At 45.0% G+C, this 26,806-nt stretch overlaps 1 protein-coding gene across 1 annotated transcript in view; it reads right to left on the bottom strand.

Moving 5' to 3' along the window:
- Positions 1-26,806, bottom strand: part of LOC126485035 (pikachurin-like) — a 779,910-nt gene that overhangs the window by 247,689 nt on the left and 505,415 nt on the right. The window contains exon 7 of the mRNA XM_050108640.1: positions 13,548-13,749. Within this exon, the coding sequence (XP_049964597.1) occupies positions 13,548-13,749 (202 nt within the window). The remainder of the gene's footprint in view (positions 1-13,547; positions 13,750-26,806) is intronic.

Genomic DNA, 26,806 nt, shown 5'->3' with positions numbered 1-26,806 from the left:
CTCAACAGGTGGCAAAAAGCGCGTCAACGAAAGCACCCCTTCTCCTGGGGCGCTATTCCCACACGTTACGCCGACGGAAACGGCAGTTCGCAAAATGATGAGCAACAGAACGACATTCTTGATGACGTTCGACGCTGCGGACACACCCTTCTCCAAGGACATCGGAGGGTTGCAACCCCACTGCGCGTGATGTGACCCATTCGCAGACCAGCGCGACCACCGATATTACTCTGAAGTACGGGATGGAACCACTAGGAAGCGTTCAAAATCATTCGACGGTATTTTAATATATTTAGAATCAGCGAGGGTGCTCATGCTTCTCCAGTCCCCTTGTTTCGCACCCTCCTATGGCGTGATCACAGAGGCGGTGCAACACTGACACATGCGTGAGTAAAACGGCAAAGGTTCCCTCTGGGAATCCCCAGTTCAGCAACGCCCTCGGTACCACCCACGTAGCTTTGTTGAGCGCTTTAAGTATGTACCCGTACAGAGACTTTTACACACACATTCGGCTAAATGGTGCTCCGCTGCTGTTGTAGCACCTTACGGCGGGCAATCCCTCATCTCCAACCCCCCCCCCCTCCCCCCACCGGTAACCCATAACACATTGATTTCGTATCAAAAAAAGAAAATGAAGCGAGCAACATGAAACTGTAAATTCTGTACAACAAAAATGTTGTTCTAAAGGTATTTGGAAATTTGTTGTGAGCTATTATGGCACCAAACTGCTGAGGTCATCGGTTCCAAAGCTTACGCACTACTTAATGTAACTTAAACAAACTTACGCTAAGGACAACACGCACAACCCATGCCCGATGGAGGATTCGAACCTACAACGAGTGGAGCCGCGCTGGCCGTGACAATTCGCCTTTTTTTTTTCCTCTCGAAGGATCAGGGGGAGGATTTAGCGGGTTTGTCTATGCTGTATTATTTACTTATTTATTTTTATTTTATTTTATCTTATTTTTTATGTTTTTTATTTTATTTTGTATTTATGGAATTGATTTTGTTTTATGAGAAAAACATCCGGCAACTGCCGTAGCCGAGCGTCCGAGCCGTCTTCTCGTGTGTTGGTAGGGGTTCCCTCCCATTCCGTCCGTAGTGGATCAATATGCTCCAGGATTCTTCTTCAGTTTCATACCCGGAACGCTCCACTGAGCAGCAGGGTTCCCAAATAGTGAACGTAAATAATTAGCGAAGTGGGTCCTGTACTTCGGGTGGCGACTGAAGCCCGCATGTGTCGACAGTACGGACAAAATGTCGAGTGTGCCTTTGTTAACATCATGAAATATGTAGTAAAGGGCCATGTCCTTTAGCCAGTTAACGGCGTTCGTGCTCGTCGGTGGAAAATATACGCCGTCGGGGCGCAATATATCATCAGGGGAGATAGACTCCGGCGATCGCCGCAAGAGCAATACCGGCACGTGCAGCGTGAGTAGCCAGCAGTCGATGCTCGCGGCACAATTCAGGCGGTGTGCATCCGAGTCAAAGATTGAGCATGTCGGACACAGGGCGTCGTCCATAAGAAGAATCGAATGTAGCCTCTGACGAGTAGCGAGCTTCCCGTTCACATCCACGTGACATAACGAACGGACCGTCGTAGGTATAAAAGGGGTGTGTACTGCTCCCACGCCGTGTTCCAGCCAACTTCGGGATGTCTATGTGCTACCGCATTGACAGGCTGCTGCTGTTGATAAAGGAGATAACAATTCTACGCTCTGGGCATCCGTGTCGTCGGAAGATCTGATCTTAGGTAGCTGAGGTCAATAAAGAACCCACTGATGTGGGCCAGTGCCGGTGAAGTGTGTCCTACAGAAACCGGGGATGTAGAGAGTGTGGTGCCACTTCAGCCATCAGGGTGCCCGTCAGATTGTCGTGGGCAGGGGATCACGTGCGACGCATGGCGTTGAGATAAAGCGATCGCGCACTGTTACCGACATGAATTAAACCGATAGCGCCCGGCCGCTGCGGCAGTGCCAGGGTGACGTACCAGACTTTGAAAACAAGACGGGGGTTCACGAAATGTCGATATGCTGCCTGAAATCTGTCAGCCATCGTAACCGTCAAGGGAAGGACATGCGCAAAATAGTTCATTTTCGAGACAAGATGGGTGTTGACGTTAAGTGTAGTTAGCACGAAATTTGTTGCCTTGTATCAGTGCACGTGTCTGGTGTAATTGCCAGCGGTATGCAGCCGCCGCCGTGCGGCGAAGATTGCTATAGAACTGCAGACCGAAACATTTGAGTACGGACACCTTGTCAAAGGGCACCGATGTTGGGTGGGAAAGACACCCGCCCACATCCAAGTATTTTGTCTTCTTCTTGTTGATGACGCTCACAGCGATCGCCCCGTACTGGCGTGGCCACTGAAGTGCCATGTGCATTTCATCATCTGATTTGGCCAGGAACACCACATCATACGCGAATGCACCACAACGAAAGGTTACGTCCCGTATGCAAATGCCTGCTAATCGCCTCCGTAGAAAAAAATGGTTCAAATGGCTCTGAGCACTATGGGACTCTACTGCTGAGGTCATTAGTCCCCTAGAACTTAGAACTAGTTAAACCTAACTAACCTAAGGACATCACACACATCCATGCCCGAGGCAGGATTCGAACCTGCGACCGTAGCGGTCTCGCGGTTCCAGACTGCAGCGCCAGCACCGCGCGGCCACTTCGGCCGGCCGCCTCCGTAGACCATTCAATGCTGGTTCAATCGCTGCCGCAAATAATATATCCGACAAGGGGCATCCTTGTCGCTCTGAAAGTCCAACAATAATGTGACTAGACTGGTAATCGTTCACCATCATGCGGGAACGCGCACCGTGGATAAGAAGAAGGACCACACGTGCAGACTCTGGAGAGAGGCTCATGCATTCCAAAATTGCGCATAGGAAGCCGTGGTCGATGAGTTTGAATGCATGGTCAAAATCGACAGCGATAAGGGCGCCTCGAATTTTGTTGGCTGCCGTCAAAGCAATTACGTCGCGGTATGCTCCTAACGCCGTATGAATGTTGCTGACACCACCTAAAAATGTCTGATCGGTCTGGATGGCTTTCCCGATAGCAGTGTGGAGACGCACGCGGAGGATGCAGGCGAAGATCTTGTAGTCGTTATAGTGGAGTGTGAGTGGGCGAAAGTCCTGCCACTTACAACCACCTTTCGGTTTCGGTACTGGGCTCAAGATGCCTTCTGTAAATTCCGTGGGGACATTGAAATCAGGGCGGATCACTTATTGAAACATTTTGAGCCACTTGCCGCCCATAAGCTCACTAAAAAGTGCGGTAGAATTCCAGGGGTAAACCGTCCGGCTCTGATGATTTGTTCGGTGCTCCACGTGCCAAGGCCGATGTCAGCTCGTTGGATGTGATGGGCAACAGCAGAGTGTCATCAGGTGCCACGTCCATGGGCGCGGGAAAATCTTGCAGCAGTTCGTCATAATCACGTACGTTTCGCGAACTTCCATGTACAAGGTTCCATAGCGTCGCGCGAACGTGTATGCGCTATGCCGGTTTGCGTCACCGCCCGGCCGCCAGCCTCCGTTTTTACCGCTGTAATGCGCTGACGTTTGCGGTGGCGCCTCTCGCGCACAGTGTGACAGACTGATGCCCTTTCGTTGGGGATGCAGTCCTGCACTCGTGCACCGAAGAGGACATCTTCCAGCTACTCTGCCCTGGTGCGAAGTAGGCGAGCTTTGATGCGTTGTACGGACATCTGACCTTCGGGAGACGGCGGCTGCGTCGCCAGGTCACGTAACGCTGTATAGTAATATTTCGACGTCGTTCTTTGCCAGTTCGATCTCTCAGGCCCCTAGGCCATCAGGGCCTTTCGGAGTGCAGGTTTGACACATCCCAGCCACCTCAGCAACGTGGAAGCGTACATTGGCAGGCAGCTGATACAACGACGCCATGTGTCAGTAACTGCTTGCCGACACGCTTCGTCACGAAGGAGGGTTACGATAACCGTCCATGGGCCTCTGCTGCGCCTGGTGAGTTGTCGGAGTGAGGCGACAGTGCAGATACATGCGAGATGATACGTGAAAGCCGTCGGTTCTAGAGTTCTACATCACGGGCCGCTGTGCGGAGGCTACGCGAGACGTACATCAGGTCCAGACGACTGGCAGAGTGGCCAGTAAAATGCAGATATCCGCGCTGGTTCCCATTATGTAAGAGCCATGTGTCGTGGAGCGCGAGGCCTCGTACCAGTGCTTGTAGAGCCGGGCATGGGACATAATGCGGTATCTGGTCCTCGGGCTGCAGAACACTATTAAAATCGCCGCCCACTATGTAATGGTCCATTTCCTTGCTAAAGTGGGGCGACCACCTCCGAATAAAAAACGTGCCTGTCACAGCGCGGTGAAGTACCGGAGGGAGCGTAGATGTTAACGAGGCCGACTGAACCAAGCGTGAGAGCGATGCCTCGCGCGTTCGGCAAGTATGTTACGTCCGTCACTTCCATGCTATCTCGGAGGAGGACGGCCGTTCCCACTGCGCCATCACCACATCGTAGGCTGTAGGTGGTGTAGCCATAGAGGTCTAAACGCAGATCGGGACGGAGCTCCTGAAGAAGGGCACTGTCCAAGTCTGCCGCTCTGATCATGTCGTGTAACATGCGGGTCTTGGCAGTGGGATGCACACCACTGAAGTTGATTTTTCCCACACCGTATGACTGAGACACATTAAGTGGTGGAGGCAATGTACGGGTGCAAGCTCACAATAAGCTCGCACACAACACAGCCATCCGGCCGTATGACGTGCCTTATTGTACCGTATGAGCCCCTGACTGGCAAGGCCCTCCGGGCTCAATGTCAGCCATGGGCTCCGGAGGAGTTAACGATGTGTGCTGTGCATCATCTGCCTCAATGTCGTCCGCCCAGTCACCAAGAAAGAATAGGGAGGTCAGTGGTGGCTGGCCACTTTCACAGGAGCCCACATTTTGGGAGTCGATCCGATGCGCCTCGGTTTCAGGGCCACCAGCTGTAGCAGAGTGTTGCTTATCGTCAGACACCTTCTGGTGAATGAGGCGGCTGGAATCCCTTGCAGCTGCTGACACGGAAATGGAGTCGACGTCTTCCATCAGTCTGATATCCCTGTCCCGTTCTTCATCTGACAATCGTCTCTTCTTTTGTCCCTTGGATTATTTTTGGTTGCGGGTCCAAGACTCGACACCCACTGGAGGGATGGGCTCGACACGGTCTCGGTCATCTGGAATCCCTGTGGCCGATTCCGACAGTGACGGCGGCTGGGTGCCCTCGACGCCGCCATGGGCAGTGGCTGCAGCAACCTCTGCACCGTTTGGTTGTCGTGGCGCCGTTGTTGCCGTCGTCGTCAGTGCCGACTATCCAATGGAGCTGGCAGCGGCTTGACGGGGTATCAGGTTTTGGTCATCGGTCACGTCATGTCGTGCCTCCTCCACATACGTTAGTGGGAGAGAGGTCATCGTAGATCGTTGGGGAAGTTCATTGCGGGGCACCTGAACGAGGCGACGCTGCAGACACTCAGTTCTATCATGGCCCTCCTGGCCGCAGCCCGAGCAGGTCCTCGGTTGGCTCAAAAAATGGTTCAAATGGCTCTGAGCACTATGGGACTTAACATCTATGGTCATCAGTCCCTTAGAACTTAGAACTACTTAAACCTAACTAACCTAAGGACATCACACAACACCCAGCCATCACGAGGCAGAGAAAATCCCTGACCCCGCCGGAAATCGAAACCGGGAACCTGGGCGTGGGAAGCGAGAACGCTACCGCCTCGGTTGGCCATCACATATAACAACTGCTCGGCAGATGCCAACGAAAACATACGATGGAACTTGCTTCTTAAGTTCTTTGTGCAGTTGGCGCACCCTGTTAAGGACAGGATACGTCTCGAACGTATTACAGTTCTCCTCTGGGTGGCTCAAAACTGTGCAACATGGTCGCGACGAGTCAACGACAAGGTCGGCGGGAACTTCGAACGGTAGTTCAAAGACGCGCACAGTACACACCCACTGTCCCGCACGGACAACTGCTACCACGCTGGCATAACCGTCATCGCGGCAGAAGCGGAAGCCATTGTTAAATGGTTGGAGGAGCCTGTCACAGGCTGCTTCGTCAGTCAGTTTGTGATACACTGTGCTGGATACAATGGATGCCCATCAGTTCTTGCGGTTGTATGTGTACGACGTCTCGAAGAAAGCATTCTGTTTCATGGTCCTTCGGTCTCGTATAATATGCATTGAACGTTATTTTGATTGTGACTTGTCGATATGATAACGCTGTGTCGGGTCGGTACCGGTACTGTTAAGTCAATACAACGACGCACGACTGCGCGCTAGCGAGTAAACAACTCCTGCGGAGCGCTGCTCGGCGTGCCGAGCCCGTCCGCACTGAACCACGGCTGAAAGCCGACTGCTCAGACCGCGCCGATACCACGCGCGGCTTAGGTGTTAAATCAAGCGTTATATTACAAATGGGAAACCATAAGTCCTCAATGGGCCAGCATCATGACCTTCATCTGCATGAGAAATGGTATTAACAAATTTGCAAAACAAAGGAAGAAGAATTCTACGAAAAACGTTAGGTCCAATTAAGAACAAAGATGGCAATTGGGTGTTGCGACTAAGTAACAGAGAAGCTAAGGAAAATGCGTGTTACACTCTATGGACATCTAGAGAGTATGAGCGAAGGCAGACTAACGAAGAAGATTCATATGTTCTGCCAGAACAGGAAAAACAGACAAAGAAAATTCGCGGGGCGGCAAGACATAATAGGTGTTGGAAACAATGCAAACTGGGGACCTTATTCAAAAGACACAATTGCAGATTAGAAGTGAAGGAATTCAAAGGTTTTCAGGAAGAGAAAACGAACAGGAAAATACACTACTGGCCATTAAAATTGCTACACCAAGAAGAAATGCAGATGATAAACGGGTATTCATTGGACAAATATATTATACTAGAACTGACATGTGATTATATATTCACGCAATTTGGGTGCATAGATCCTGAGAAAACAGTACACAGAACAACCACTTCTGGCCGTAATAACGGCCTTGATACGCCTGGGCATTGAGTCAAACAGAGCTTGGATGGCGTGTACAGGTACAGCTGCCCATGCAGCTTCAACACGTTACCACAGTTCATCAAGAGTAGTGACTGGCGTATTGTGACGAGCCAATTGCTCGGCCACCATTGACCAGACGTTTTCAATTGGTGAGAGATCTGGAGAACGTGCTGGCCAGGGCAGCAGTCGAACGTTTTCTGTATGCAGAAAGGCCCGTACAGGACCTGCAACATGCGGTCGTGCATTATCCTGCTGAAATGTAGAGTTTCGCAGGGATCGAATGAGCCGGCCGAAGTGGCCGAGCGGTTCTAGGCGCTACAGTCTGGAACCGCGCGACCGCTACGGTCGCAAGTTCAAATCCTGCCTCGGGCAAGGATGTGTGTGATGTCCTTAGGTTAGTTCCGTTTAATTAGTTCTAAGTTCTAGGGGACTGATGACCTCAGAAGTTAAGTCCCATAGTGCTCAGAGCCATCTGAACCATTTTTTGGATCGAATGAAGGTCAGAGCCATTGATCGTAAGACATCTGAAATGTAACGTCCACTGTTCAAAGTGCCGTCAGTGCGAACAAGAGGTGACCGAGACGTGTAACCAATGGCACCCCATACCATCACGCCGGGTGATACGCCAGTATGGCGATGACGAATACACGCTTCCAATACGCGTTCACCGCGATGATACCAAACACGGATGCGACCATCATGACTATGTAAACAGAACCTGGATTCGAAAACATGAAGTTTTGCCATTCGTGCACCCAGGTTCGTCGTTGAGTACACCATCGCAGGCGCTACTGTCTGTGATGCAGTGTCAAGGGTAACAGCAGCCATGGTCTCCGAGCTGATAGTCTATGCTGCTGCAAACGTCGTCGAACTGTTCGTGCAGATGGTTGTTGTCTTGCAAACGTCCCCAGTTGTTGACTCAGGGATCAAGACGTGGCTGCACGATCCGTTACAGCCATGCGGATAAGATGCCTGTCATCTCGACTGCCAGTGATACGAGGCCGTTGGGATCCAGCACGGCGTTCCGTATTACCCTCCCGAACCCACCGATTCCATATTCTGCTAACTGTCATTGGATCTCGACCAACGCGAGCAGCAATGTCGCGATACGATAAACCGCAATCGCGATAGGCTACAATCCGACCTTTATCCAAGTCGGAAACGTGATGGCACGCATTTCTCTTCCTTACACACGACATCACAACAACTTTTCAGCAGGCAACGCCGGTCAACTACTGTTTGTGTATCATAAATCGGATGGACACTTTCCTCATGTCAGCTCGTTGTAGGTGTAGCCATCGGCGCCAACCTTGTGTGAATGCTCTGAAAAGCTAATCATTTGCATATCACATCATCGTCTTCCTGTCGGTTAAACTTCACGTCTGTAGCACGTCATCTTCCCAGTGTAGCAATTTCAATGGCCAGTAGTGTGACTGTAGTCAGATGATCAGGCAGAGCTCATTCTGAGAAAATGAAGATCGTTTATAAAGGGATGAAAGAAATGAGAAATAAATATGATATTCTGGACCTCACTTGCCCTAAAACGCAATAAAATAAAACAGAAGAGGAACACGATGGATCGTTTACTTATCGTCTCAGAATACGACGACTACGTAACTCGATATCTCCAGTGCATTATTGTTCAGTAAAAGGAACATATTTTCGTTTCCACCATACTTAAACAGTGTTGTAAACGGCATCTTTTGATTGGTTCAAAATGGTTCAAATGGCTCTGAGCACTATGGGACTTAACATCTATGGTCATCAGTCCCCTAGAACTTAGGACCACTTAAACCTAACTAACCTAAGGACATCACACGACACCCAGTCATCACGAGGCAGAGAAAATCCCTGACCCCGCCGGGAATCGCACCCGGGAACCCGGGCGCGGGAAGCGAGAAAGCTACCGCACGACCACGAGCTCCGGACACATCTTTTGATTCTCTTCGTCTGTAGCCGTATTGCTAATTGATTTGTTGGAGCAAGAGAGTGAGCTATGGGAAGAGTAATTAAGACACACATGATTACTTAGAGTAGACTGGTGAGCCAAAAAATTATGAACACCTGCTAAACAGTGCGTCAATCTACGTTTGAAACGCAGCACAACAGCGACGCTGGTTGTCATAGATTCGACAAGACCTTAGTAGCTATCCGGGGATATGTAGCACCACACGTGTGCTCACAGGTGAGGCAGCTCCTGTAAATTACGGGCCGGTAGCCCAACTGTCGTCCAACAACGTCCCTGACGTGTTCCATGGGGTTCAGATCAGGCGAATTCACGGCGAAGATAACAGATTGAGTTCACTATTATGCATAATCCTCAACACACTGTAGCACGACGCTGTGAAGCAGATAACCTTCCCTGGTGGAAGGTTCCATGCGGTAGGGGAAGTCATCAAGGATGGAGACAAGTAGATCGACTGTAGTTATGGTCAGGTAGTCCACACCTATCACGATGCCTTCGATTGCTACCACAGGTTCCATGAAAGCTCAGGTAAACGTCCCACATAGCATAACAGTACCCTCACAGCACTCTAGTACCCCCATCGACTTCCGTCCGTGGAATTTAAACCTGCAAGTGGTACAACAATATTGTCTAGAAAAAAAGAAGGGAAAAAAAGGAAACACGATTCAGTAGTTTCACAGCATATAAGATTCTGTACATGCCCATATTACGTGACCGAACCTTTGTACGATCGTGCAAAACGGCACGACGTAACGCCACAACCGTTTATTTTATAGGACCGGGACTCGATTTCGAAGCGGAGATGAGCCACATCGCATGGAGCTGAGAAAGCTACGCCAACAGTGGTGTTACCACAGGAAAAATCACCCAGGTCAGACATGCCCCAGCAGACGAACCAGACGAACTGGGCACCACAACGTTCCGAAACTCTTATCCTCATTCTTTCGATCTTAACCTCTCACGCCGCGCTGAGTGGCCGCGCGGTTTGAGGCGCCATGTCTCGGATTTCGCGGCCCCTCCCACCGGAGGTTCGAGTCCTTCCTCGGTCATGGTTATGTGTGTTGTTCTTAGCATAAGTTAGTTTAAGCAGAGTGTAAATCTAGGGACCGATGACCTCAGCAGTTTGGTCCCTTACGAATTCACACACATTAACCTTTCACACCACAGCTCACTGTGACAGCAAATCAGACAGAAATGAGTTAGGCGGACAGTCACGGAAGTACAAATCCCCCACTGTAATTTCAGAAAGCTTGAAGACAATATGTCTGCAGTTTTTCATATAAAACACACTGCTCTTTGCAGAAGAAAACTGTGTGAGTGACTGACATTAACTAACCACCAGATAATGAAGCGTTCAGAATTAAAAGTGAAGGAGCAGATGTCTATCCTTTACATGTAGAAGTCATCAGAGATGGACTGAGACTGCCGGTAGACCTCTTTTCAAAGATTTCGCACTGAACGTATGTCTCACTAAACTCTTCGGGCTAAGAGACTAGCGTAACATGTTTAGAACTGTTGCCAGCCTCACATGCAAATTCCTAGGATGTAGCAATCTCGGCCAAGGATTGCCACTTGTGGCACGCCCAGCGACCTCTGCGTCCACACTCAGGTGCGTGAAACCCTGCTACAATAAAATGTCATTACTGATAAAAGACTCAGCAGCTCCTACCACACTGCATATAGAGACCATAAACTTCAGGACGTTTAGAAAGGTTACTACAACTCGAGGCAGAACTCAGTAGTAGCAAGCGGAATAAGAAAATGTGAGTCATACGGCTGCAGTCCGTAAAATTTTTACAGAGGCATAGGCCAGTTGGTTAAGGAGAATTGAAAATTGGTTTTTTGATACTGAAACAAGCTCAGACAGAGGTGCAAGAATCGTATTAAAAACAAATCAAATATAATAAAAGTGAGTGGAACTATTACAAGTTTCTGCCGAAACAAAGTCACACCTTAACGAAGAAGTCGAAGAGCACTACGAGGAGTTAGAAGAGCTGTTAAAAGTAATTCAAACTGTGTGACAATTTCTGCAGAACCTGACCATCATTTTGCAGGACAATACTCAAGCACGTACAGTGCAAGCTGTTACTGATTTGTTTGACTGATGGGGCTGCTAAGTGCTATACCACCTACTGCACTCCCCTGACTTACGCCCTTGTGACTTCAACTTCGTTTCTAAACTGAAGAAAACACTTCACGGCACTCGCTTCGGAATTGCTACAAATTCGTCGGGCAATAGACCGCGCCGCTCGAACTGTCAACACAACTGGCACTGCTAAGAGTATCCTACGACTTCCACATCGCTGTAAAAGGGTTACACAGAATTCTGGTGACTGCTTTGAAGATCAGTAAAACTTTGAAACACGTATCTATTTTGTATGAGCTGTAAATAATTTGTTGCCACTACTGAATTGCCAACCGTCTTATTTGCACGATACACGAGAGAGAATTGTCACAGCATGTGCTTCGATAAGTGCCGATGTGTTAAAGAATAGGACTCAATCCATGATAAGCAGATTGCAGCACTGCAATGATACCAATGGTCATCACTTCGAACACCTTGGGTAAATGGACCTTCTTGCCACCTTTGTGACGTTCGTTGGTCTTTAAAGACCTTACTGTTATACATCAGAAAATGCAACTTTTATCGCACAAACGTTTCAGATCCTATCATACTTTCGGAGTTGTTCTTCGTAGCAATAGTTAGTGACTCACCCTGTATATCCAGCCCGTGGTCCTTAGAACTCCTCTCCAAGTTCCGAAAGCGTCTCGCTACTTGCTAGCACTAGACAGCTGTTAGACGTAAACGTTCCAACGCTCAAAACTCCCGATTACATTAGAGGGACATACGAATCCGATCAGCTACGAAAGGGTTAAACAGAAACTGAGATCGAATTTAGTTTTTTGCGCCAGTTACCACAGATACTCTACAGGGCAATTTGATTTTTAAAAATATTGATAACAGCACATACGAGGAATCTTCGTGTATATTCGGTATTCGCTATCATCAACTCTTGCTGTGTAGTGCGCATACCTTAAGTGCTATAAAATCACATAAGTAACTATGGTAGAAAAGACGTAACGCATTTGCGTGTTACGAGCCTGACTTCGGTTTCTTCGATCAGAAGACTATATGGGATAGGAAAAATAATGATAACAGTGGCAGTGATGGGACGGTTGTGTTTGACGGTGAACAAGGCAGATAAGGCACGTATCGCGTTGGACTGTGCATGTTCAGTATGGACGGGGCATCAGTGCACATTCCTTACGAGTAGTGCTCACTTCGTATTTAAATTCAGAGGCCGAAGTCGACGTGCAATGAAAAACCTAACAGAGTTCCAAAGAGGGCAGATTGTGAGGGCCCGATTAACTGGAGCATCAGTAACCAAGACAGCCAACGTATTTAATGTTTCAAGAGAAACTGTTCCAACAGTTACGACAGCCTACACAAAACATGGGAAGACATCAACGTGTAAACGTAACAGTGGGTGCAAATCAAAACTAAATGACAAGAGATCGTCAACCATAACACGAATTGTGTCAAAACAACCAAAACTACGGCGGCTAAAATGACTGCAGAGTTCAACAGCCATCTTAGAGACCCCATATCTATCGACACTGTCCGCCGAGAACTACATAAAGCGAATATTCATGGACGAGCTGCTATACCGAAATCATTAGTGACGACATCCAACGCAAAGAAACGTAAAACGTGTTGTGAGGAATATCGATCCTGGATGGCTGATCAGTGGAAATACGTCATATGGTCGGACGAGTCAATGTTTTCGTTATTTCCAACATCGGACCGAGTTTACATCTGGAGGATGCCAAGAGGAAGCTGCAGTCCTGATTGCATGATTCCAACATTTAAGCATGGAGGTATACGTATGAAGGTATGGGCAACCATATCATGGTTCTCTGCTGGTCACATCATTACTCTCAAAGGCCGCGTTATAGCCAAAGATTTTGTGAACATTTTAGGTGATCAGGTGCACCCCGCGATTCAAATGTTGTTCCGCAATAATGATGCCATATTTGAGTTTGATAATGCACCCATTCACACACTCAGGAGAGTACAATCTTGGTATGAGGAATACTCAACTGAACTGCAGCGTCTTCCATGGCCAGCACAGCCTCCGGACTTGAAAATTATCGAACCATTGTGGGCGGTATTGGAGCGCAGACTCCGGAGCAGATATCCACCTCCCTCGTAACTATGGGGGTTAGAAGAGACATAACATTCCACTGGAGACTATACAACCATTAAATGTCAGTATTCCAAGAAGAATCGCAGCTGTATTACGGGCAAATGGGGGTCCAGAGACGTAACATTCCACTGGAGACTATACAACCATTAAATGTCAGTATTCCAAGAAGAAACGCAGCTGTATTACGGGCAAATGAGGGTCCAACCCCTTATTAATAAACCATTCCCAAGTAACTATAGGTGTTCAGATTGTTTTGCCTATCCCCTGCATATGCAGTAGAGTCTGGCAGAGTTCCGCTGGAGACCGCGTAGCTGCTGGTTCGCTCGCTCACCTGAATTCCACGTAGCCGGCGTGGAGCAGGAGCGCCATGAAGTCGCCCGCCATGTCGTCGCGCTCGCCGGTCAGGAAGAGGATACCGTCTGCTGCCTCCGGCCGGAACTCCACCGACAGCTGGACGTGCTTGTACGCGGCTCGCAGCGCAGGGAACGCCAGCCAGCTCTGGCCAGAGAAGCGCGGGCTGCGCACCTCCACCTCTGCAACACATCGGAACCCCCAACACACACTCAGCAACATTTGTCTCTCTGGCTGCGGGCGTTAGCGCGATGGAAAATGGCAAGGATTCACTACTACTCAAGGCCCTGTTAGTTCCATCGCGTCTCTCTGCGACCTTCTGTAACAAGTGGCAAGACGGAGCAGTAATAACTGAGCGAACAGGGGAAACTAAAACTCGCATTTACATAGGGATTGTGTGGCTGAATACTGACGGTTCATTCGTTCAAAACCGGTCTACGATTATTATTATCACGTTTTTATTAGGTCGCCATCCTCTCTCTCTCTCTCTCTCTCTCTCTCTCTGTGTGTGTGTGTGTGTGTGTGTGTGTGTGTGTGTGTGTTCGACACAAATTTTGCAACTGATTTTAAACTAACTTCCCAATGACCTATTCACTTGAAATTTTACACGTAGCACAGAATCGGATGGCAGTCAAATACTAACTTTCATTTTTGTCGGTCTGTTCGGTAGGTATGGGGTAGGAAGTGAAAACAGTTCGGTAACGCCTGAGATCTTGCCTACCCTGCAGGACGGGCACATCGCATAGGTAGTATCTGGAGGCTTTCCAGGCGCTATTGCAAATGGAGGGGCACAGCTGGGCAGAGAGAGGCGAGAAGAGGAGAGACAGTTTATTTTGAACTAACTTTCCAATCGGGTAGAGACACGAAATATTAATCGTAGCTCAGGACTGGATGGCAGTGCAATACTAACCCACTTCCTTGTCTAGTGTGTGGCGTAAGGTACTAAACACCACTGCAATTTGCCACTTTTCCTATACGTCACGAGTAGTTTGCAGGAAGAGCAATTAGTGGTAAGCCTCTATGTGAGCTCCAATCACTTTAACTTTTACCTTTATGATCTTTTCGCAAGATATCTATAGGAGGAGGCTATATATTGCTTGAGACAGATGAAGAGAAACTCAAATAAACCTGAAATTCACAAGTCTCTGTTATAATCTCATCAAGTTTCTGTTGTAACCTCATCAAAATGTTGGAAATCGATTGAAAGTTTCACACAGCAACATTAAAAAGTGGAAAACAATTATTTAAATCAAAATAAATTTTTAATATACACACATTTAAAGTGGAGTAAAAAGTATAAAGTAATTTCTCCTAAGCCCAAAAGATAGAATTGAAAGTCTACGATTCAGCGTTTCTAATAGCTAAGAAAATACTTGTAACAATGAAAATGAAAAATGTGGCACATTCAAACTGATGCATGAATAGTTGACCTCCTTACTATTAGACTAATTACTAACTTATGGATGAACAGTGCACTTCGTGACTGTGGCCTACTGCAGGCAACCCACATTTTTCGTTTCAAATTGTAGAAGTATTTTGAAAACTATTAACCCACTAACTGCCATGATCCCCATTTGGGAATGACTAAAATACACAGTTTACTTAAAGGTTACTTCATTTTTGTATTTTACATTCGTTTTCTAAGTCTTTGCATCAATCAGGTAATCCCAAAATAAATGTAGGTTGAAGAAAAATAATCTGCCAGTTAATAGGTTAATGATTCATAAACACGAATTTTCAGGCCAATGAGGTTACACATCTACATCTTTATAAATAGCTGTATATTTGTTATAATTTTACAGTGATTCAACGACATTTCGTTATTTAGCCCAGATCCGTCTACGGATCCAGAGCATTTATGTGTACGTAAGAATGGTTCAATTATACCCACTGTACATGTTTTTTTTTAATGATAGGCTGATGCAGCAAATATGTCCGCTGACTAATGAAAATCTGTTTCATGCTGACTAATGAGTCTCGTTATATTGAAGCTGAGTGAAAAAAAAAAATAAAGAAAGAAAAAGCAGTGAACTGCACAACGACTAACTCTTGCCTAAATTCTGAAATCACAATCACTGCGCCTCCTAGTATCTAACAATCTTTCTTTAATAAAATTCTGTTCACATCAGCATCTATTATCCTGGCCTAGTGTACCTACGGAAGTAACCAGTACAGCGTGCTGTTTTGCTCCATGCAAGTGCAGTGGACGTTAAAAACTTAAGTTTTTATTCTTTGGCTCACTTTCTATTGAGTAATTTGTTCTGAGTTGGAATAATAAAATATCTTATGTAACTTTATATATGCGTTTAATTTGTTGCCTACAAGTTAACATCAGTGTGGAATGAACACAAGATAAAGACAGATACTTAAAAAATTATTTTACATCTTCTTTATGCTCGGGAGTAGTTTTAGTTCACTATTTACATACATTAGGACGGGCTAACAGACGTTGACATGAACTGAATTTCTCTTAAAGAAAGATTGTTAAATATTATCAGACGCAGTGATTGTAATTGTGACCTCAGAATGTATGCAAGATTTGTTTGGTCTTGAGTCCACTGATTTTCTTTTACAAAGCAGGTGGTTTGAAGTGAATGTGTGATGACATATTTTCCATTTATTGGAATTAAGTTCAATTCATATTTTAGTTAATGAATGTTTCCATTAAGTTGAAGTGGGGAAAACTGTTTCCTCTTTGAAGTTATATATTCTATGCATTATTATTCGCCTGTAGCAGCGGAACTTTGATTACTGCAGGACGTATGGGAGATCAGGCAGTCAAATGAAAACTTAGGACCCCAGTAAGACTTTAAGTATTAGATTGACTGCTATAATCGGGAATTGTTATGTTAAAATCCACGTTTTACGTATGGCTCACCCGATGTCTAACGGCATGAAACATTATTTTTTTAAAATTATGTGGACGGCTATTAATGCTAGCATAACTGAAACACCCGACCTCCTTATAACTGGAGGGTGAAGGATTAGAATTGACCAAGATGACGGCAGTGGATCTAGTTCACAATTAAGTGCCTGGCAGAGGCTTCATCGAACCACCTTCAAGCTACTTCTCTACCGTTCCACTCTCTAATTGCTCGCGGGAAAAACGAGCACTTCATCTTTCTGTACGAGCTTGATTTCTCTTATTTTATTGTGACAGTAATTTCGCCCTACATGGGTGGACGCTAACAAAATATTTTCACACTCTGAAGAGAAATTTGGTGACGAAAATTTTATGAGAAGGTCGGGTCCCAGCGAAAAGCACCTTTTTTTTATGACTGTCACCGCAACTCGTGTATCATATCCATGACACTCTCTGCCTTATTTCACGATAGTACAAAACGAGCTGCCGTCCTCTGAACTTTTTCTATGTCCTCCGTCAGCCCTATCCGGTACGGATCCCACATCGCATTGCAGTACTACAGAAGAGGACGGATAATCATAATGTAGTCAAACTTCCTGGCAGTACATTTTCTAAGCTTTTTTCCACTAAATCACAGCCTTTGGTTTGCTTACCCTGCGACAGTATCTATGAGCTCGTTCCACTTCAACTTATTCTTAACTGTAATTCCTAAATATTTAATTCATTTGACAGGGTTCAGTCTTGTGTGATTTATCGTGTAACTGAAATTTAGCGGACTCCCTTTAGTACTCATGTGGATGACTTAACAGTTTTCATTTTTTCGAAACAAGGGCCACATTTTCACGCCATAGAGATTGAAAGGTGGCTACACTGAGCCACTGCGCCAGAGATTGCGCCAAAGAGTATTATTAAGCCGCCTACACAGTGCTTGTCGAGAGCTCGTGGTAGTCAGTTCTTGTTGAGAGCTCGTAGAAGTCAGTGCCTGTCGAGGACTCGTAATAGTGAGTACTTGTTAAGACCTCGTAGCAGAGAGTGTTTGTAGGCAGTGGTTGCTGAGATGTGATATTGGAGAGTTCTGGTTGAGATGTGATAGTAGAGAGACGGTGTGAGATATATTGTAAGGATTAGAGTGAATTTCATCAATATAAATGAGGTAACTAACTCCGTTTCTTTTTATTTCGGTGTCCTAAATAATGCGTCATTACAGGTTCAGTCAACAAAGCATCTGGCGTGTGTTCTTGTATTAGAGTTTAATTCTGCTTTCCTTACGCAATTATAGTATTTGTAATTTTCTTTTATCACGTCAGTATAAATGGTATTTGAAATTTCTTGTCTTGTTGAAGAAGAACCGTGCCAGATGTGTAGGTTGAGTCACACTCCCACACACAGAACAATTACATTTGTGCTTTGGTTTTGTAGGTTTTATAGTTGCTGGGGACTTAATTAATTAATTGTGTTAACGAAAATTTTCTTTCATTGTTTGTTGTTGTTCTATGCAGTCAGATTGCGTACAAATACTAGTCAGGGCCAACCGATTACGAGACACAGTGTAATCGGACAGACAGCTACGAAAAATAAAAAGTATTTTCAAATTATTTAATTAAGCCTCCATGCAAGATGTCTTGTCTAAATAAATTTTTCAATTCATTTAGATCGTCTCATGACTTTACAAAACTGTAAATGGCACCATCATCTACAAAAGATCTAAGAGGGCTGCTCATATTGTCTCCTAAATCGTTTACGTAGATCAAACACAACAGAGGGCCTATAACACTTCCTCGAAGAGGGCCAGATATTACTTCTGTTTTAATCGATGAATTCCCTTCAATTACTACGAACTGTGACATTTCCGATAGGAAATCACGAATCTAGTAGCACTACCTAGACGATACTCCATAAGCACTAGGTTTAATAATCAGAAGCCGCTTGTGAGGAACTGCGTCAGAAGCTATCTGGGAATAAAATGGAGCCGCGCAGAGTGGCCGTTTGAGGCGCTATGTCACGGACTATGCGGCCGCTCCCGCCGGAGGTTCGAGTCCTCCCTCGGGCATGGGTGTGTGTGATGTTCCTAGTTTAAGTTAGTTTAAATAGTGTGTAAATCTAGGGACCGATGACCTAAGCAGTTTGGTCCCTTAGGAATTGAAAATAAAATAAAATGGAATAAATTTGACGTCCCCAGTCGGCAGGACTCACTACTTCGCAAGAATAAAGAGCTAGTTGAATTCCACAAGCACGGTATCTTCTGAATCCGTGTTACCTTGGAGGTGATTCATAATGTTCTACGGCAGTATATGTTCCGAAATCCTACTGGAAATCGACCTGAGCGATATGGATCTGTAATTCAACGGATTACTAAAATTTTCACTCTTGGGTATCGGTGCGACTTGTGGAATTTTCCGGCATTTGTATACGGATCTTTCTACGAGCGAGCGGTTGTAAATTATTGTTAAGCGAGGGGCTATTGTACCAGTATACTCTAAAAGGAACCTGACTGGTACACAATCTGGACCGGAAGTCTGGCCTTTCTGAAGTGTTTTACGCTGCTTCGCTACATAAAGGATCTCTACTTCTAAGTTACTTATGTTGGCAGTTGCTTTTGATTCGAACATTGGAGTTATTACTTCGTCTCCTTTGGTGAAAAAAATTCGGAAAGACGTGTTTAGTATCTCTTTTTTTGTACTATCGTTTCGGCTTGCTATGGACCACGAAGATTTTTATCTCTTCCCTGATTGTGTTTTCCTCTTTTGCCAGTAGATTTTCATTTTGGCTGGCTGTGCTTCTTTTCTCTGTTTTGACCATTTGCAGGCAGGACGTGGGACTGGCGTAGTAAGCGAAATAAGGTTTTTAGTAATTTTGACTTTTTCTCTGAAAACTTCTCGATCCCGATTGTCATCAAATGAAATTTCAACCTCCTGTAAATCCTTTTTAACTTGGCTTGCCCATTTTGAATACGATTTTGTTTTTTTAATTGATGAATGTATCTGATAAGTAAGTCTTTGAGGGTTCATTCTTTCCCGCTGACCAAAAAACATCATTCTCCGCTTGCTCATGCTGGTAACAATGTCTTCTGTATGTTCGTATAATTCACAGTTGGGTCTTCGGCGGAAATCTCCGTTTTCTTTGATGGGACCAATGATTTCCCTCAAAATTTTCCGGTCTTTCATTTCAAGTTTTCGTAGTGGTCCTTTCTCGTCGTGTTTAAGCATTCTGATGCATACAAAACTGACGGTCTAATTACGGTGTTATAATAACGAAGTTTTAGGTTTAAAGACAGGCTTTTGCTTTTGTATAAGTCTCTGCACAGATGAAAAGCACCTTCTGGTTTAGAACATCTACTTTCTACAGCTGCATTTTCAGAACCGTCAGGCGTAATTACTTCTCCAAGGTATTTAAATTTCTTCAACTGCTTGGTTTTCTGTTGTTGTATTTCAATATGAGGAGGAGCGTGTTTGATGTTTGTGATGAATTCAGTTTTGTTAAATGCTATTTTTATGCCAGTCTTAGCAGCAATTGATTATAGGCTGGACACTTGAACCTTAGCTTCGACAATATTATTTACAATGAGTGCCAGATCATCAGCAAAAGCCAAACAGTTTCCACTGAGGCCATTTCTTTTGTGTCCAATTTGAATCCCATACCCTTGCGGTACGGTTGTACTCTCTCTTCCAGGACACAGTTGAAAAGCAATGAAGAGAGCAGGTCACCTTGTTTCACCACTGCACGGATTTCAAATGGTTCTGATAGTTTGCCTCTGAACTGTGTTATTTAAAGTGGCGCTTATCAGATTGATTGTTTTCCTATCTAGACCAAATTCTGCAAGGGTGTTCTTTATTGTTTCTCGATCAATTGAGTCATACGCTTTTGAAAGTCGACAAAGGACACAACAAACATTTTTGATCTTGATTTGGCCTATGATATAACAGATTTCAGGTTATGGATCTGCTCTGCACAGGATCTTGATGTCCTGAAACCAGCTTGATATTCGCCCAATTGCTGATCTAAGACTGATTCAGCTCTGTTTAACAACAGTCTGGAAAAGACCTTGTATGTCGTTGGTAGCAAAGAGATTCCTCGGTAATTATTCAGATCACTCTTATCGCCTGTGTTATGAAGCGGGTGAGTAATTGCTGCGGTCCAATCTGGAGGTAGAGTTTCATTTTCCCAAATCTTCACTATGATATCATGGAGATGTTTTATTGTATCATAATATGCGTATTTCCACATTTCAGCCAAGATGCGATTCTGACCTCCAGATTCGTTACTTTTCAAGAGTTGTATAGTTTTCATGATTTCATCTAACGTGGGAGGTGGACTATCTGCAGAAGCAACAGTAGGATAGAAATCAAGGTTTTCATTTGGCTTTTCAGAATTCACTAGGGATGAAAAGTAATTTCCAAAAGCTGCAGCACATGATTTTTCATCCAAATTTAGTTTTTCCATCGAGTCCTCTTACGTGTAACTTGGGAGGTTTAAACTTCGATAGTTGTGATTTAAAGGCTTTATAAAATTGCCGAATGGGATGTCTTCTATAATTCTCTTCTATTTCATCGATTTGGTTTTTATTGAAGAGTCTCTGTTGTCAATACTTTTTATATATCTTTCCTAACCTGTAAGAAGTTTTCGTGATTTTCGGAGGTTTTCTTGCTATTCCATTTTATCCAAGCCTGTCTTCGATTTTCAGTTACTTCATTAAAATCTTCGTTCTACCACGGGAGTTTGTATTTTTTATTGGTCAGTATAGTTTCAGTGGCTGATTGTACCATGGCTTCTGTAATTCTGTTGCAGTCTGTTTTATTTGGTTTGCTGTGTAGAGTTTCTGTAAATTTGCTGTTGACATCTTTCAGTTTACTTATATCAAATTTTGGAAGTCTGTTTTTTCTTGAAATATCGGACAGGTTCTTTCTCTTTTTAGTGGCACTATTCTTGATTCCAAATTTGGAGTATTAAATTCGCCTTCTTTGTCGAAAAAAGTTCGGAGAAACGTGTTTAGTAGCTCTTTTTTAGTGGCACTATCATTAGTACCATCACTATTACTATCGTGTGTTGCTACTGGTGCACTGGTGTACTTTTACATATGACCAGATTCTCTTCGGTAATTTCTGCCAGATTTCTAGATAGAACTTCGCTGTGGAAACTAATAAAAACATCTCACATTGGAGCTTGCCCTAAATTGCGAGCTTCTTTGAGACTTCGCCAGTCTTGCCGACCGTAAAACGTTTTGGTGCTAGTATTTAGTTTCGAGACAGCAGTAGCGCAGGAAAAAGAACACATCGGACATGTGTAATCGTGATGCGGCTGTAACGGACCTCTTAATCGTGAGCGCGGTCTCGGAAGGAATTCCGTACTGGAGAGACACGGCCACTTCTGTAAACCGGCGCCGTGGGCCGGCGGGGGGCGCGCAATATCGGGCGCGGGCAGCTGGCGCCAGTGGCGGGCGGTCGATGCGCGACGCCAGCCGCCAGCCGCCAGTCGGCTGCCGCCAGCGCCGTGTTATTGCCCGCAGAGCAAACAGGCCGCCGGCCGCTAATTTCGCAGGCCCGGCGCTGCCCCGCCCTTCTCTAGGCCGCTCCGCCATGCCCTGCCCGCTGTGTCAACACCGGCTCGAATGGCGGATCCCTTCCAGACGGCAGGTGCTCCTCCTGTTCCGAAGAACACTGTAACTCCCTCTCCCTGAAATCCCACCTTTGACCTTCCCTCTTTTCATTAATTCTTGTAATATAACATTGGTCACAGGCGTTTTCTCTTTGTCCTTACCACAGCCCTCTTTCCACTCTCCATCCGAGAACCGCGTTAAATTGCTCATCACCGTCCTCTTCCGGGAGTCGAGTGCGAGATTATTAGGTCGACTACGTACTCAAACTTTCTAACAGTTTAATACTATTTTAACCTGCCGAGAGCATTTCTCATCTTTACGTAAAGAGTTGCTGTGTACTACCAGAAAGCTCCAACTTCCTCTGCAAGGGTGACACAGAATAGTACGATCGTTCTCAATTCTTCCGACAAACGATACATATATGCAGGCCGCTTGAAAATAATACGTGCAAGGAATATTTATTTAGGTAGGTAAAGATAAGAAACACTACTCTTTCTGCAGAGTTGCGAACATACTTCAGTTGTTTCTGGACAGATACACAAACATAGAAAAAATAAATAAGTTGCACACCATTTCATGTATATATATATATATATATATACATTTCTTTAGCGCTTCAGTGTATATATCGAAATCAACTGTGTACCAGTCAATTTAAATCAAATTTCTATCAATAGTAGTGTTTCTTATCTTTACCTACCTAAATAAATATTCCTTGCACGTATTATTTTCAAGCGTCCTGCATATATGTATCGTTTGTCGAAAGAATTGAGAACGATCGTACTATTCTGTATATATATATATATATATTGTGATTCACTAACTGTGTTTGCTTCTGTAAGCTACGAAGTAATAGGCGACGGAAATATTTATTGCGGTAGGTCACCATAAGAAACGTTACACGGTCCGCGGTGCTATGAACATAGTTTATTGTGTCATTATCCAAAGAGTTATAGCAAAAGTATACAATTTTTTAAATGGAACAATAATTGTTTCTGTCATGACTTGGTATCAGTATCACCAGCTGTATATACATCAATTTAAATTACATTCATATCACTTTTACTTTGGGAGCTACAACCCTTCAAAGTAGCAGCAGTAACCAATCTAGCAACTGCGCCAGACCCTTGTTGTCTTACATAGGGGTTGCCGAGCGCAGTGCCGTATTCTGCCTGTTTATGTATCTCTGTATTTGAATACGCATGTCTATACCAGTTTCTTTAGCGCTTCAGTGTATATATCGAAATCAACTGTGTACCAGTCAATTTAAATCAAATTTCTATCAATTCTTGTTAAGGGGCTAGCATCATTCGAAGTTTTAATGGTGGATGCAATATGCTGTCTATAATTGGCTGTGTTAAGAGGGATGTACTGGTGCCGAAATATTCTTTCAAATGGGTTGTACTAACGAGTGCCCATTTTCCTGAATTGACAACCTAGGGCGCCTGCTAAACAGCCTGTGGCTCTGTGATGTCAGCAAGATTACATCTCGTCCGCAGGTCATTTAGAAGGCACAGTGAACTGTGCAGTCTGGAAAAAGCGCTCCAGTTTGATCACCTCACATGTTGTGTCTAGACCAGACAGCCTAGACACAATGAGAGGAAGCCGAAAGGCACGCGCCAAGCCAAAGCAGGGTGCGTGAGGTCTGAAACAGGATACGTTATGAATGCTATAAAGAAAAGTACGTAGCTTCTGGAATACTTAACTTTAATCCATCCTTTTGGTACATCTGGAGATTGTGGCGATACAAGTGAGACTCTTTAGATACATGCAATGTTACTAATGGCGCCTTGCTAGGTCGTAGCCATTGACTTAGCTGAAGGCTATTCTAACTATCTGCTCGGCTAATGAGCAATACTTCGTCCATGTAGTCGCTAGCAATGTCGTCCGTACAACTGGGGCGAGTGCTAGTTCGCATCTCGAGACCTGCCTTGTGGTGGCGCTCGGTCTGCGATCACACAGTGGCGACACGCGGGTCTGACATGTACTAATGGACCGCGGCCGATTTAAACCTACCACCTAGCAAGTGTGGTGTCTGGCGGTGACACCACATCACATATATGGACATTTTGCCGCCATAACATATATCTCACACACAGGCAGTTCTGGACAAATTTCCGTTTGCATTACTAAAATACACAGAAATCTGATTTAAAATCATTTGCGCACAGTTGTTTATAATACATCTCTTACATGACAGAAAAAAATGTTCTATTGAAAAAGATGCAATTCGTTGCCTTAACTCTCCAGGAAATAACTAAATAAGCTTTGTTGGGAGCTTCGTATGAAGACTAAAGTTTCTTACCTAGAAACTGTTTAATTGATGGTGAAGAGGGGTATCTGGCTGTCAAATTTTTCTCCAGTATACACCTTAATACGACAATAATATTCGTCTCCAGCTTCTCTGTCCTGGGAAGAGTCTGTTTAATGATAAAGCACCACAGCAATAGTTGAAACTGGACAGCAGTTGTGAGAAGAAAAGAAAAACAACCATCAGGAAACCACTTCTGCACGACGACAATAATATATTGGTAAACATTCTCCTTCTCTCTCTCTCGCCCCCCCCCCTGTCATTATTATCCATCCAACAACGGCGAGCCACCATCATTAACCTCAAAAATACAAAATAACAACACTTCTCCTCCAGACCAAGTGCGAGGAAAATCTCATTTTGTAAGTACACACGATCCTCGTCTTCGTCAGTGCTGAACTAGTCCGCGACACCAAAGGACTCAGCAAAAACATCCCAACAGTCAGAGTCGAAGCCTCGCCTCGTCAAGAAGAGATGTGGAAAAGGGCATGATACGGTTTAAACGCCCACACATTTTTAGTTTCACTTAGGACGGCCAAGAAATCCTGCTGTTATCTTAAAAAAAAAATGGTTTAGGAGACGCTGAACGTGTGATACCTATGTTAATGGTATAAGTGATATGTTCAAAGTTGTTGTAGGTACAAGTGATGTGTCCAAACTTATTATAACTAAATTGCATACATAATAAAATTAATACATGAAATACAACACACATTATTCTTCCATTCTTCACAAAGGACTTCGGTACTACACAAAATGATACATGCGTGTGCATTGCTGTCTCATGTGTCGTTTAAAAACAGACTGCATTTTGAGTGTATTTTCTTTGTCATTTCACAAGAGGATTGTCCCACTATTTTTTTAGTCAGGTGATGGCGTTATTGGTTTGAATGCGAGTACTTCAGGATAATTTTCAACTCTCAATCGTCTTCGAAATTCACACGCAGATAATTGCGCATTGACGATCCATATTTGGGATTGCAATGTGGCATTGATACAAATTCAGTAAATTTTTGTACGTACGTGCCACTAAGCTTAGTGACCGCAAGTCAGAAACAGGCATTGTGTTTAACGTCCTTGGAAGATTTCCAGCCGGACTGTAAAGCGTTGTCAAAACTTATTCTGATTATAGTGTTTCTCGTGATCATGCACCATTTTTCCAAGTGGAAATCAGGTACACATCTACAACATTTGGCTCAACACCACACATTTCTAAGGAGCTCAGTTTAATATTTCTCGGAAAAACGATGTGGTGCTGACGTCTGGTCAAACATCTCTAATGTGCCTAGGTAAATTCGTCGCCTGGCCGTTTATCCTAGCTTGTTACCTACAAGGTGCCTTCAAGTTCTAAGGCCTCCGATTTTTTTTCTCCAGACTGGAAAGAGATAGAAACATGCGCATTGTTTTAAAATCAGGCCGCGTTCATTGTCAATACGTCCCAGAGATGGCAGCACCGTACGGCAGATGGAATTTTACCGCCAGCGGCGAGAATGAGAACTGTTTTAAATACTTAAAATGGCGACGTTCTCCTTGCTTGAACAGTGTGCAATCATTGGTTTTCTGAATTTGCGTGGTGTGAAACCAATTGCAATTCATTGACAGTTGAAGGAGACATTTGGCGATGGAGTTATGGATGTGTCGAAAGTGCGTTCGTGGGTGCGACAGTTTAATGAAGGCAGAACATCGTGTGACAACAAACCGAAACAACCTCAGGCTTGCACAAGCCGGTCTGACGACGTGATAGAGAAAGTGGAGAGAATTGTTTTAAGGGATTGCCGAATGACTGTTGAACAGATCACCTCCAGAGTTGGCATTTCTGTGGGTTCTGTGCACACAATCCTGCATGACGACCTGAAAATGCGAAAAGTGTCAACCAGGTGTGTGCCACGAATGCTGACGGGTGACCACATGGGTGCCCATGTGGCATGTTGCCAAGCAATGTTGATGCGCAACGACAGCATGAATGGGACTTTCTTTTCGTCGGTTGTGACAATGGATGAGACGTGGATGCCATTTTTCCATCCAGAAAAAAAGCGCCAGTCAGCTCAATGGAAGCACACAGATTCACCGCCACTAAAAAAATTTCGGGTAACCGCCAGTGCTGAAAAAATGATGGTGTCCATGTTCTGGGACAGCGAGGGCGTAATCCTTACCCATTGTGTTCCAAAGGGCACTATGGTAACAGGTGCATCCTACGAAAATGTTTTGAAGAACAAATTCCTTCCTGCACTGCAACAAAAACGTCCGGGAAGGGCTGCGCGTGTGCTGTTTCACCAAGAGAACGCACCCGCACATCGAGCTAACGTTACGCAACAGTTTCTTCGTGATAACAACTTTGAAGTGATTCCTCATGCTCCCTACTCACCTGACCTGGCTCCTAGTGACTTTTGGCTTTTTCCAACAATGAAAGACACTCTCTGTGGCCGCACATTCACCGTGCTGCTATTGCCTCAGCGATTTTCCAGTGGGCAA

The sequence above is a fragment of the Schistocerca serialis genome, chromosome 6 (assembly GCF_023864345.2).
Source record: "Schistocerca serialis cubense isolate TAMUIC-IGC-003099 chromosome 6, iqSchSeri2.2, whole genome shotgun sequence".
NCBI classification, from domain to species: domain Eukaryota; kingdom Metazoa; phylum Arthropoda; class Insecta; order Orthoptera; family Acrididae; genus Schistocerca; species Schistocerca serialis.
This window is presented reverse-complemented; position numbering and strand designations above follow the sequence as displayed.